Below are 14,658 nucleotides of genomic sequence, written 5' to 3'. Positions count from 1 at the left end.
AATGGTATAAAATCATATGTGGGCAAATTTGTTTATCTTTAACACTTTACATTTTCAGTTACCATTTTAAAAGTACTATGGTAATATTTTAGGGGTGTAACAATACACTGTAACCAAGTCTTGTTTTATGTATTTTTTTTAATTTTTATCTTGTTTTTATACCAATGTCTTGCAGTTATTGACAGATGAGGAGCTGAGGAACTGTTTGCCTTCTCATAGAGAGACCGGTTGGCAGCAATGGGGTTTTGCAGGAGGCAGGAAGATACGGCAAGCTCTAGGGCAAAAGTGTAACGCTTACAGAGCTTCATACGGCTCCTCATCTTGTTGTATTGCAAAGTCGGTTCCAATGAGCCGCAGTTCACACGGAATTGCATGCTGTTGGATTATGGAATAATTCTCTATCCTTCCCCTCCACAGAACTTTCTTCCACTCAATCACTGTCCAATTCTTGTGTGCTTTTTCACATTATCTAGTTTGTTGATTATAAACAAATAGAACATCCATTCATCTGAAAAACCATAAAAGACTCTTTTTCCACACTTTTCACAGACACTTTCATGTAAATGATATGTTTAATAAGTAAATGAATGGTCCATAGTGCACAAAAGGTTAAAGACACATTACAACAGACGGATGCTGTTTTAAAACTTTCAGAACAACTGAAATGAAATCACATGAGGAAAATGAAATCACTTCACGCATTCAACGAACTCGTTTCGGTCACACAGATCTCAGGCAGATGATCTTCCAATGCTGAGCTCCTCAGTGCTTTACTTTGTGTTGCTATTGAATAATCCACAGATACACAACACGCTAGAGGTTTGGACAAACCACAAACAATCACAAGACTTTTTAAATAATAATCGGAATTTATCTGCAGTGACTTCTTCAAGGTGGTATCAACAGGCTTCAAAACTAATGGTGCTACATGGTGATGTTCTGGCCAGATTCGCCAGATGTTTACGGTACCTTGGTTCTCCCAGAATTACTCTGAACCACACACACACACACACACACACACACAGGCTATTTAAAAGACTTTTATTCAGTGTCTCGTTGTAAAATATACGCTGTTTGCTCACGCTTTCAGTTTATAATAAACCCTCGTATTACCTGGTGTATTATATTTCCTGGTTTATTATTATATTTCCTCTTAGATTTTAGAACCTCTATATACATGACATCTGTGCTTCAATTGACTTAATTTTTTTCTTTTTTTGCTCTGCAAATGTTTTTATTTATTACACAAAATAATATCTGTAACACTTTTTTCCCTTGGAAATGACTAAAGTTTACACCTTTACATTTACAGTATTTGGCAGACACCCTGATCCAGAGCGACTTACATGTACCTCATTCGTACAACTGAGCAGCTATGGAGTTAAGGACCTTTCTCAGGGGCCCAGGAGTGGCAGCTTGGTATGGCTGGGATTTGAACTCATGACCTTCAGAGCCAAATTCCAATGTTTGTGCATTATATGTACGTATTAGAGATGTGCATCTCCATAAACTGAGGCCGATGCGATTCGATACATAGCCAATGATACATTAAAGATACACATGAAGCAGCTTCTGATTCGATATGATACGATACAACACGCGGTTTAACAGGAAAAAATACGATGGTATGCAATTCAATACGGTACTTATAGACCAATTTTATTTCTTTGGTTCAGACAGTCAGCAAATAATTAATTTATTTAAGTGCCTTCTGACTTCTAATGCATGGCCTTTTCATGCCCCCTACAGCTCTACCTCTGCCATGTTAATCTGTATTCTATGTGACTCTCAGGACACGCCTCGGTCTTCATAGTGTTGTGATATGTCATGTTCACGTAGCTGCCGTGGTGCTGAGAGAAACAGTTTAGCGAGGAGAAATCGGTCTACATACAGTATCAATTATTATTTACTTTCTAAAAAATAAAAGTATAACAAGTATGCGAATCTGTGAATCTTACCATCCCTACTGTGTACAAATACTGCATCTGATCCACAATACCCAGAATCCTTTGCAGCTCTAGACAGAACTTTCTGCAGCCGCAGGTGAAACTTCTTTACGTTGTACTAATTAGGTGATTGGAACACCTTAGATACCCAAGTCGAGCTGAATAATTCAGAAACGTATGGCCCGTAGACCTGAGATATCCAGTACATGTGGTACCTCTGGATCTTTGTAATTTTGTAATTTACATTTCCTCTGAAACATCATTGGGTCTTTAATCTCTTTTTATATATTTGCACATTTCTTTTCTTTGTAACACAGAAATTTCCCCACTGTGGGATGAATAAAGGTATATCTTATCTTAATTCTCAACCTTTTATCCGGTAAAAAAAAACAGTTCCAAGCTTGAGAGCTTGTTGTACTCACCTCTCCGGCAGATGCTGAGCCTTTCATGTTGAGCCTCCGTTTCCTGGCTTCCATGCTCCTCTCGGCCCAGTTGTAGCGGGTATTCGGGAGTCTGTTATCCCGGTTGGAGGTCCTCTCGGCAGCGCCGGCCGGCGGCTGGCTCTTGGCTCTGGTCAGTTTTCTCAGCGTGGAGTCGATGCACTCGTCCGTGTCGGGCTCACGCTGAGGGAAACTAGGTTTGGACCGAGGAGCTCGGTGTCTCTGTCTCACCAGGAGCTCTGATGGACCATTAGCTATGACATGGTGGTACCCGTTCTCTGAGGTTTATCAGAAAACAATTATAACAATAACAGTTATTTTTTATACCAAATTCATTCAGTTTGTCAAAAAAAGGGGGAAAATATAAGGAATTTTATCAGGAATTTTTCAGGAATTTTCATCCTAAAACAATGAAGAATGAAACACATCCTGTTACACCATAAATAATATCATACCAAAAAATCCCCTTGAAGCATCCAGGTATTACCTCTACTGTTCTCACAAACCAGGACAAGGTTCTACTGAGGAGCAGATGCCCGATAAAAACTGCAGGGCGGATATTTTTTCTTTAGTCCCAATGGAGCACAAAGCTTATTTTAAAGACCTAGACCCAGTTACGTTCAGGACAGGACGTCCAATATGTCTTCTTTTATATCAATTCAGCCAGATAATCTAGAATAAACATTATGGACAAAAGTTTTTCATAGACATTTCGTGCTCTTATAATAAACTCCCATTCTTCTGGGAATATGTTTCACTAGATTTTTGAGAGATTTGTGTGAGATTTCATTCCATCACATGGGTGTAGGTAAAGTCAGGTACTGATGTAAAAGGCCTGGGGTGCACTCAGTGTAAAAGATTCAGCCCAATATGGTTGGACCTGCAACCAATTATGCATAGAAAGCATATTTTCATGGAGCTGGAGTATTGTTCTAGAACAGGTTTGGGTCTCCTCGATGAAACGAAGGGGAAATTTCATGCTACCGCATATAAAGGCATCCGATATATTGGTGTACCTCCATGTTTGGAGAAGAACCACATATGGGAGGAAACGTCGGGTGTCCCTACACAATTTCCTCCCCTCAGTGTACTGTTGGAAAAACCAGGTGAGCTGGGATTGAGGTACCTGGTACCTACCTACAGGTTGTGAGTTGTGCACCGTGGGGTCCGTGTCCTGCTCGGCGTTGACTGGCGCTCTCTGAGGAGGACAGCTGCGGGTCTGAGGGCTTCACCACTCCTCTGATCTTAGGACTGGATCTTCCGCTGGAGTCTGAGCCACTGTCCCAGCCGTCCCTGAACAGAGGCTCAGCTCCTACACCGATGGAGGTCTACCCTAACACCGGAGGAGCATGTTCTGCTGATTAACTACCAGACCACGGGACCTGTTCCACAGAGGCGAGACCTTTTCCTCGGCTGGACATTGCTCCCGACCTTGACGGGTGCGAAGGCCCGCTCCTGGAGTATCGGGGTGAGAGTGAGATGAACTTTGGGTCAGGGTCAGTGTCGGGGAAGCTGCTCTACAGAGCCTGTGTGAAGGTTCTTAACAAGTATACACTGAGTGGGAGGGTAGACACCCCATGGAGAATTGTTTTGGTTTTTGATGATGATCACCTCCTCATCACCTCTGTTCCCTTCACCAACATGCCCATTAAAGTCTGCCCCAATCACCAATCTTACATTCCTAGGTACACCATCTACCACTTCATCTAATTTACTCCAGAATCTTTCCTTCTCCTCCATCTCACAGCCGACTTGTGGAGCATAAGCACTGATGACATTTATCATCATCCCTTCAACTTCCACCTTCACGATCATCACCCTATCAGAAACTCTCTTCACCTCCACTACACTCTTACTGTACTCTTCCTTCAGAATCACCCCTACACCATTTCTCTTTCCATCCACATGATAAAACAGTTTAAACACCTTCAATGTTCCTGCTCTTGCTCCCTTTCCACTTGGTCTCCTGAACACACAACATATCTACCTTTCTCCTCTCCATCATATCAGCTATCTCTCTCTCTTTACCAGTCATAGTACCAACATTTAAAGTACCAACCTGAACCTCCACTCTCCTACACTTCTCCTTTCCCTGATGTCTCTGTAGACGTCTTCCTCCTCTTCTTCTCCTCCTTCAGCCAACAGTAGCCCAACTTTCACCAGTACCCTGTTGGCTAACGATACCTGTGGCGGTCGTTGGTAACCAGGGCCTCGACCAATTTGGTATGAAAATCTAAATCGTGATCTGCATATTTGATTTGGCATGTTTACACTGGATGTCCTTCATAACACAACCCTCCACATTTATCCAGGCTTGGGACCGGCACTAAGAGTGACCTAACTTGTGCCTCCTTAATGACTGGATTGTGTATGGTTTATCTCTGCAAAGAAGAAGTGCTCACTGACACAGATTTGTGAGCAATATTTGAGAGAAAAAGGCCAATTCAATAATGGATATATACACACATATATATATATATATATATATATATATACAGTGTTGGGGTAACGCGTTACAAGTAACGTGCGTTAGTAATAATATTGGGAGACACATGTACGATGCCATCGCAGCGGAGATAGAGAGCAAATTCACAGCTTACTTGCTCTTTTTTGGGAAGATAAATTGCCACGGTCACTGATAATAGCGCGAACTTTGTAAAAGCGTTCAGAATGTTTCAAGCTGATGATGAAGCAGAGAATGATGTAGACGAGGACGAGGTCATATTTACGGAATTGCACGAAGTTTTACGAGATGACAGCGAAAGGTATGTTCTCTAAAAACTTATTAAACATTTTAAATGTTTAAAACATATCTTTTGCCCTAATATAACTTATTTTTTAATGGCAATTATCTATATTACACCTGTTACACCTGTAAGGCGTGAAAGAGATACAAGTAACGCAAAAGTAACGCAAAAGTAATATACCGCATTACTTTCTATAAAAAGTAACTAAGTAACGTAATTAGTTACTTTTTTGGGGAGAAACTCAATATTGTAATGCGTTACTTTTAAAAGTAACGTTCCCCAACACTATATATATATATATATATATATATATATATTAATTATTATTATTTATCCATTATTGAACTGGGTGAGCAAGTAATACGTGATGCATCTGAAAAACAAGATATTATTCTGAATGATATAATAGTGTGATAATATTTGTTCTTTTTTTCTTGCCCTGAAATGAATCTTCTCGCTTGCCGTAGGAAACGGGGGCGTGGTTTAGAGAGATTGCGGAAGTGTTTGGTGCAGCACGGGACAACACGTGTATAGTGAGGAAACGGTGGCGTGTGATGTGTAAATACTGAGTCGGTGAGTGTGTTTATTTTATTCTCCGTTGCTTTCTGGAGTAAATGGAGTCACGGCGTGTTTATTCCAGCACGAGGCTAAGAGCTGATGGTGGACTGGTGATCAATGCGGTCATGTTCCTGACTGCATTTCACTTTGTCTCCTAGTGAACCCGAGTGCCAACGCTTACACTTTTCTGGATTATAATCAGACACACGTCGTCCCTATTTTACGTACAAGCAAAATTCTCGATTTCTGGCGTAAGTATTCAATTGATCGAAAGTTTGCATCCCCCTAAAACCTGCTTTTCTGCCTTATTTACAGCAAAACATGTCTAAACAGGTCCACATAGTATTTTGTAAACATTCGTTTGTTTTAGTTTATATAACACATCATAATTATTCATTCATTAGAATAATTAGATCATAATTATTCTTGTGTATATATTTGTTTGTGTTTTTTCCTACTTTTTTATACTATATTAATTTTATATTCTATTTCTCTTTACACGTTGGACAGTCGTAAAAAAAGATAACATTTTACTACATGTATGGATGTGTGACACAAAATAGTAAAGTTATCTGTAAGGAAACGTTTATTCCATGTTGATGAAAGGAGTCTCCAGTGTGGTGATTGTGAGAGTCTGAGGTAACAAATGCAGAAGGTTTTTTATATATATATATATAAATAAAATGTTTGTTGTAACTTATTTGCTGGAAGAGAGAGAACAGAGATGAGTGTTTTAGGCTGCCGAATGCACACTTTATAGGTGAATAATTGTGATTATCGGCACGCTGCTGTAGGAAAATAATCAGCTTCAGGGCTGGAAAGAGTAAAACTGCTTCATATATTGATTAGTGGTCGATCTCAGTATGATACCATGGGGTTTATTGAGAATGCAAACCCATAATTATGTGCTTTTAATTTCAATCTTTCGCAGTCCCTAAAAATAGATGGAGAGACAAGTAGTTAGATGAATAGATGGATAAACAGACAGGTGGATATACAGTTGATTAGATTGATGGATAGACTTATAGAACGGTGGATAAATAGAAGGTTAGAAGGATGGAATGAAAGGTGGATGGATGGATGAACAGAGGTGGTTAGAGGGAAGGATTGAAAAACAGATATATAAACAGAGGAGATTAGAAGGATGGAAAGAAAGGTGGATGGATGAACAGAGGTGGTTAGAGGGAAGGACAGAAAAACATACATAGATAAACAGAGGAGGTTAGAAGGATGGAAAGAAAGGTGGATGGATGGATGGATGAACAGAGGTAGTTAGAGGGAAGGATAAAAAATCAGAGATAAACAGATAGGAGGTTAGAAGGATGGAAAGGCAGATAGACATGTGCATAAATGGCTACATAGATGGTTTGAAAAATAAAAAGAAGATAAACAGGTAGTTTGATTAGAAGGAGAGAGAGAGAGAGAGAGAGAGAGAGAGAGAGAGAGAGAGAGGTGGCTAGAGGGATGGATAGATAAGTGGTTAGAATGATGGATAGACAGGAACAGGTGATTGGGGCTTGTTACAAAATCTAAAAGCAGTTGTGCACCGTATCGGTCGTGTTGCATGTGATTTATTTACACGTCTCCATCACGTGTGCAGGATTGTGCCCGAACCAAATCGCTGTCATGTCGTCTGAGAAAGAGCCGAGCGCCGACGCGCGTTTCGCTCGCGTTAAGAAGGACCCCCGCTTCTGGGAGATGCCAGACATGGAGCAGAAAGTGCGCATCGACAAGCGCTTCCAGTCCATGTTCCACGACAAGCGCTTCAAGCTCAAGTACACGGTGGACAAACGCGGCCGTCCCGTCAACCACACGTCCACCGAGGACCTGAAACGCTTCTACAAACTGTCTGACTCGGAGCAGAGCGACAGCGATGCCGACGCAGCACAGGAGACGCTCCAGCAGAAGAAGAAAAAGAAGCAGCAGCAGCAAAAAGCAAAAGCAGAGAAGGAGGAGCTTGAAGATGAGAGGGAGGGGCTTGAAGAGGAAGGGGAGGGGCTTGTGAGTAAAAAAGCTGTAAAGAAAAAGCCCTTAATATCTGACGATTATCAGAGGATCCAGAAATCTGGGCCAGTTAAAGGAGCGAGAGTCGTCGAGGAAGGTAACACACACACACACACACACACACACACACACACACACACACACACAGCGTTGTGATGGGTTCGCCCCAGGACACTGCAACTGACATGTTTTATTTCCACAGAAGATGATGTTGATAAAGAACCCAGCGACGCTGATAAAGAAGTAGGCCTCTCTTCAGATGATGATGATGAGGAAGATGACGAGGAAGAGGAGAGTGAGTCAGAGGACGACAGTGACAGCGGTCCTGATCTGGCAAGAGGAAAAGGCAACATCGAGACTAGCTCTGAGGATGAAGAGGAAGAGGATGCGGCGGAGGACCTGCTGCATCACGAGGAAGAGGAGATCGAACACGACTGGGGGGAGATGTGGAAGGACGCGCCACGCAACGAGGAGGTCAGACACAACGTATATGTATATACGGATAGATAGATGGGTGGGTAGATGGATTGATGGATAGACAGATAGACAGGCAGTTCGAGTGATGGATAGCTATAAGAGCAGTAACGTGGATGGATTGATAGACAGGTGGTTAGATGATGGAGAGATAGAAGGCTGGTTACATGGAGGTATAGACTGATACGCGAGCAGTTGGATGGATAGACTGAAAAGCTGTGGTTATGTGGATGGATAGACAGATAAGCAGAAGTGTGGTTAGATGAATGAGTGGATGGATGGATGGATGGGTAGATAAATGGATAGACAGATGATTAAATGGGTGTTGACAGATATGGGAGGTTAGATGGATGGATGGATAGACAACAGACCGACAGTTAGATAGATACATAAAAATGGGTGGTTTTATAGATGGACAGACTGTATGTGGCTCAGCACTGGCTAACTGTGTGTGTGTGTGTGTGTGTGTGTGTGTGTGTGTGTGTGTGTGTGTGTGTGTGTGTGTGTAGGTCAGTTGCAGGTTAGCAGTGTGCAACATGAACTGGGATCGGATCAAAGCTAAAGACCTGTTGGCTCTGTTCAGCTCCTTCAAACCTAAAGGAGGAGTGGTGCTGTCTGTCATGGTAACTCCGCCCCTTTGCATCATCATCATCATCATCGTCTATACCAACTATACTGTATATAAATGTGTATTACACTGTGTGTGTGTGTGTGTGTGTGTGTGTGTGTGTGTGTGTGTGTGTGTGTGTGTGTGTGTGTGTGTTTTAGATTTACCCCTCAGAGTTTGGTAAGGAGAGGTTAAAGCTGGAGCAGACTCAGGGCCCTCTAGAGCTCACCAGCCTCCCAGACGACCCAGATGCAGACTCTGAGGAACAGAGGTCTCACACACACACACACACACACACACAACACAAGAACGTAAACCTGTCTAGACCTGACTTGAGTTTTAGCTCACTACTTAGGGTACAGCACTGTACATCCTAATTAGGGCCCCTAACTTCAGAGTACAACACCGTTCAGGATTCACCCGCAGAACATCAAGAGCTCCAACTCTTTTGGGGCACCACAAGCTTTTCTGAAACACAGAAGTTATTCAGCTTGTTTATTTTTTTTAACGAGAGCCCCATGTTAGAGATCGACCAATTAAATGTTTGTTTGTTTGTTTCGTTGATTAATCATTGTTATACAGTACGAGAGCGGCCTCTAGAGGCGAATCACCGACACTGCTTGCTGTTTATTTTAAGTGTATTTTTGAATTCATTTTTTTACTCAATTTATTTCTATAATTAATATATTCATATTTATATCATCTACAACATCAATAGATAAATAAATCAATAGAATAATTTTTTTTAGTAAAGTTACAGTACTATTTTAGATGGAGTTTTTTTTTTTTTCCTTTTTAATTCAGCATCATTACCATTTAAAAAATTATTAGTTGATTAATCGGTTATCAGCAAGTACGATCCAAGTACTGATTAGCTATCAGTATCTGTAAAATCCACTATTGAACTCTACTCCATACTTTTTACAAATGTTGTTAAACCTAAATGTCAAGATATCATGAGATTTTAGTTTTTAGAAAGCATGACTGTAAAACCCATAAAGAATAAAAGGCTGTAATCTGGTCTGCTGTGTCTTTGTGGTTCAGGATCTACAGGGAGAAGGTGCGAGATTACCAGTTTAAGCGTCTGCAGTATTACTACGCCGTGGTGGAGTGCGACTCGCCCGAGACGGCCGCCAAAATCTACGAGGAGTGCGACGGAATCGAGTACGAGAGCAGCTGCTCCACTCTGGACCTGCGGTGAGACACAAAACGAGGAAAAAAGGTTTTCGCTTCTAGAGCGTTTTTCACAATGTCTCAAAGCAGCTTCACAGAATGTAAGGATTCTAGGATAAAAATGTAAATATAAGGTAATGGTGTGTTTCTTCTTGATGATGAAGACTGGGGCAACTGTGGAAAGGAAAAGCTCCCTTAGATGGTATGAGGAAGAAACCTTGAGAGGAACCAGGTTTAAAAAGGGGATCATCATCATCATCTGGGTGATACCAAGAGTGTGATCATAAATCATGAAAACAATACAAACATCAAATATCATGAGCACCAGAGAGTGTGATTATGAGGAATGTCATTTCTACAGTCTTATATAGTCAATTGAAGTTGTGGAACCAAGAGCTCCTGGGGAAAAAAAACAAAACCCACTTAAAAGTGACTTCATTCCATCGAGTCTTTTTCCAAAACCACACCGGAGTGTTTTATTCCTTTGAATGAATGAAGGTCAAATAAAATGTGTTTTATGTGAACTGTGATTCCAGGTTCATCCCGGATACCATGACGTTTGAAGACGAACCGAAAGACAGGGCGACCGACGTGGATTTGTCCACCTACAAGCCCAAACTGTTCACGTCCACCGCCACTACTACAGCTAAGGTCCACTAGTCCAGTCCTGTCCCATCCCTATTCACTGTAAACTGCATATATACACACACATGTATGTTTTCTTCTACTCCACACTAACAGGCTTGGCTCCACCTCTCTATGATGTATATCTTTTACCTATAATATATATATTATTCTCAACTAGATAAAATATATAGCCAAAGTATGTGCACCCCTGATCATAACAACAATGTGATTCTTTCCCGAACTCTTAAAATTGTATATTATTATGGTTCCACCGATATGTTTTTTTTTTTTTCTCTGGTCGATGCCTATAATTATAAATCAGGGCAGCCGATTGCTTTACATATTTACAGTTTTAGTTTTTCCGGTTTCCCTGTTCGGATGTCAAAACCAGACTACTGCCACCTGCTGTTCTCTAATGCAAGTGCAGAAATTACACACACTGTTCGGCAAGTCAGACGCACCTGCCTAATTTGCAGCACAGATGATCGGGAGATGATCATTTACTCTCTAGTATAGAAACTGCTCAAGCTTTGAAGATTCCCCCCAAACGTGTTCCAGCATGACAAATATCTCTGTGCACAAAGCAAGCTCCATGAAGATTTGCATTAAATGGGTTGTATTTAAGAAATCGAAAGTCCTGCAAAAAGCCCTGACATCCTCAACTTCCCTGAACTCCATTGGGATAAAGTGGAACACTTATGGATCCCCAGAACTCCTGACCTTTACTAATGCTTTAGTAGATGAATTATTACTAATTCCTACAGACTCACCCTGAAATCTAGTGGAAAGCTTAACCAGAAGATTGTAGTAAATCTGGAAAGAGAATAATGGGGCTATGGTTCAGTTGTTGAGGCTGTGGGTTACTGATCAAAGGGTTCAAGACACGGCATCGCCAAACTGCTACTGTAGGACCCTTGAACATGTGCTCCATGGGGCAATAATATCTACCTACAGATTACCTTGCATTCTGACAAGATGGGGAATACGAAATTTTAAATATAATACATTTAAATATTGGACATAGAGTTGTGTGACGATCAGGGGTGCACAAACTTTTGACCATGTGTGTTTTTACATAAATGGTATGTTCTTAAATAGAAGGGAAGCTAGTGTTAAAGTGTGTGTTTTGTGTCCAGGTGGAGTTAACTTGGGAGGAGACGGATTATGATCGCATCACAACCCTCAGCAAGAACTTCAACAAGGACGAGCTGCTGAACATGGACTTCCAGGCCTACCTCGCTTCCTCCAGTGAGGATGAGGAGGAGGATGAGGTCGAAGCAGAAGGTGAGTGCTGAAGGTTCCCCTAAAATCCAAATGAATATGTATCACAGTCAGACTTATTTCAATCAGCAATCTGTGAATAGAAAAACAGTTGCAGGTTCATCTCAAAGCCATGATTTGATGTGAGATGTTAGGAAATGGGCGTGGCCTAACATGTTGCTTGTATAGTCCACACTGAGAAGCAGTAAATGAAAATGCTCTCTAAAGCGGATTGATTTTCAAATTTATACGGTTTTGCCGTTTTGGTTAACAAGATGCACAAAAACCCCTTGAGGTGTCACTGAGATGCTAGCAAGATCTAACTAGATGCTAGTCCCATAACTTCAGACCAAAACTCCAAATATGTCTACGTTTCTGGACAAAAGACATCCAATTGTCTTTTTTGTTCTGAACTGTGCTTTGCTAAACATGCTAAAGAACATGCAGTGCTAGCATGTTTTAGCTTAGCGCTTCCTTTGGTCTTCTCTTTCTCAGAAGTGAAGCCGGTGATGTGTGGGACTGAGGAGAAGAAAGGAGCGAAGAAAGGGAAGAAGGAGGAAGAGCAGATCGCTAAATACCGTGAACTCCTGCAGAACATCCAGGATAAAGAAAGGAAGGAGAAGGAGAAGGACATGGAGATGGAGATCACATGGGTACCAGGTAGGTCCGTTCATCACGCGGACGAGGACGGATTCAGTCGCGTTGGTTCTGAATTGCGTTTAAATGTTCTTTTTTTTAAATTTTTTTATCAGGGTTAAAGGAGAGCGCTGAGAAACTGGTGAAGAAAAAGATGGAGGGAAAAGACAAAATGACCCCATGGGAGGAGTTCCTGGAGAAGAAAAAGGAGAAGATTAAAGACAAGAGGAAAGGAAAGAAGGTAAAAAAAAAAAAAAAAAAAAAGCCTTTCATCTATAGGCTTTTGACACGTTTCACACCCATCTAAAGGGTTTGGTTACATTGGAGACGTCCAGCTGGTTCTTTAAAGGCACCATCTCCTTGGAGCTACCACCTGGCCCCGCCCCCATAGTCTGGGGTTTTTAAAATTAGGTTTATAACATACTCATAATACAGATCACAGAAAGCAGGTTTTATACTGAATTTGCATGTAAACATGCCATTTGGTAAAAGTAACACTCGTTTATCACAGGAAACCAAGGCCCAGGATGAGGCTGCTATTAGTGATGATGAACTTCCTCCTGATGTTGACCTCAATGACCCCTTCTTTTCCGAAGAGCCGGCAGGATCTACTGGTCAGTCCATTATTTCCCTTGTTATCTCTCTGTATTCGAATCTTTTTTTTTTGTGTGTGTTAACCCGATCCCTTGGCTGAAACAGGGGCTGCCCAGAAAGCCAAGAAATTGAAGAAATCCAAAAAGGGGGAGGAGCAATTAACAGCAGAGGAGAAGGCGGAGCTAGAGAAACAGAAGGTTTGCACCAAACAGTCTAGCACTTGTGTCCTCAGGTTCTGAGTGGTAGCGGTAAATTCTCCCTGTTCTACGGTTTCAGGCTGAAATAGCTCTCTTGATGGACGACAACGACGACGAGAAGCACAGGCATTTCAACTACGATCAGATTGTGGAGCAGCAAAACTTAAGTAAGAAGAAGAGGAAGAAGCTTGTGAAGAACAATGAGCTGCTGGAGAAGGACAACTTCAAGGTCAGAGAGCAAACTGGATGCTTGTTTCTTTTTTTTTTTTTTTTTTTTTTTTTTTTTTTTTAAAGTTGCTTACCTGAATTTATTCCGGGTATCAAAACAATTCTGATCCCAAACCTATACAATTTAATAATGAGCGGTTTAACGTCTAACATATTTGTGTGACGAACAGGTGGACGTGCAGGACCCACGTTTCCAGGCTATGTTCACGTCCCACCTGTACAACCTGGACCCTTCGGACCCAGCCTACAAGAAAACCCAGGGTACTCGGAGCATCCTGGAGGAGAAGCAGAGACGGCGTGAGGAGCAGCAGTGTGGCCAACAGGAGGCGCTCCAGCAGTTGGAGAAACCTAGCAAGAAAATAGAGAAAGAGAGTGGAGAAGCAGCAGCAGCAGCAGCAGCATCAACAACAGCAGCAGCCGATTTGACGCCGGTGGTCCCTAGCAAACCCCTGGACCCGAGTCTGTCTTTACTTATCAAATCTGTGAAGAACAAAACTGCGCAGTTTCACGCTCGCAAGAAACAGAGAACGAAATAGAGCAGGAATGTTGTATGGCTGGGTTTTATTGTGTTTGTGTACAAATTAACTCCTTTATACAATTTCTGATGTACAGGTTTTCCAAAATATCCCATGAAACATTAAATATTCTGAGATCTAAAACATTTTGGCGGTCAAAACTTTCTTGAGTACTCTGGGGTACAATATTGTTTCTGAGGAAGGGGCTAAGTATGATCTTAGGTTGTGATGTCACAAAGATCAACAGCTTTATACCAATCAAACAGACACTTCTAACTACATAAACTTGAAATCGCTAGGCACCTTTTTTTAAAGCTAATATTAGTAATACCCTTAATAATTGTTATGGCAACATACGAGGTGGTTTCAAAGTTTCGAGACTAGTTTTGTAACAGATCGCAGCACAAGGCTGCACGCACAGTATCAGGGAGCGCCGAGCTTCATAAGTCAGAATTCTAAAAGACTTTGTCCTGTGTACATCTTGAGCTGGAGCTATTCTGAGCATGCAAGTTTATTGGTGGAAGCAACACGATCTCACTTCTGCACCAAGCCTACTCACCAGATTTGGCTCCTGTGGACTTCGCCCTCATCCCGAAGATGAAAATCCAGGTGGCTGTTTGGACACCATTGTGGAGATCCAGTGCAAACTGCA

At 41.6% G+C, this 14,658-nt stretch overlaps 1 protein-coding gene and 1 pseudogene across 3 annotated transcripts; one reads left to right on the top strand and one right to left on the bottom strand.

Moving 5' to 3' along the window:
* Positions 1–650: 650 nt before the first annotated feature.
* On the bottom strand, positions 651–3,807 carry LOC310715630 (annotated as a pseudogene). Its single transcript, XR_014538237.1, has 4 exons — positions 3,789–3,807; positions 3,524–3,698; positions 2,369–2,664; positions 651–659 (listed from the first exon to the last, which is right to left on the bottom strand). The product of XR_014538237.1 is annotated as an uncharacterized misc_RNA (transcript).
* Positions 3,808–5,564: 1,757 nt separating this feature from the next.
* Positions 5,565–14,152, top strand: esf1 (ESF1, nucleolar pre-rRNA processing protein, homolog). Of its 2 annotated transcripts, none has more exons than XM_083522760.1 (14): positions 5,565–5,706; positions 7,292–7,792; positions 7,898–8,169; positions 8,679–8,792; positions 8,983–9,047; positions 9,821–9,973; positions 10,486–10,600; positions 11,713–11,860; positions 12,332–12,496; positions 12,589–12,713; positions 12,984–13,086; positions 13,172–13,263; positions 13,343–13,492; positions 13,662–14,152. In XM_083522760.1, the coding sequence occupies exons 2-14, from the start codon at positions 7,318–7,320 to the stop codon at positions 14,025–14,027; spliced, it is 2,343 nt and encodes a 780-aa protein (XP_083378886.1). In that variant the 5' UTR covers positions 5,565–5,706; positions 7,292–7,317; the 3' UTR covers positions 14,028–14,152. The 2 variants fall into 2 exon arrangements, with proteins under 2 accessions (XP_083378886.1, XP_083378885.1); XM_083522759.1 differs by having other exon boundaries at positions 8,938–9,047.
* Positions 14,153–14,658: the final 506 nt, after the last annotated feature.

Source organism: Silurus aristotelis, assembly GCF_946808225.1.
Source record: "Silurus aristotelis genome assembly, chromosome: 20".
NCBI classification, from domain to species: Eukaryota; Metazoa; Chordata; class Actinopteri; order Siluriformes; family Siluridae; genus Silurus; species Silurus aristotelis.
The sequence above is the reverse complement of the archived record's forward strand: the minus strand, read 5'-3'. Positions and strand labels throughout refer to the sequence as shown.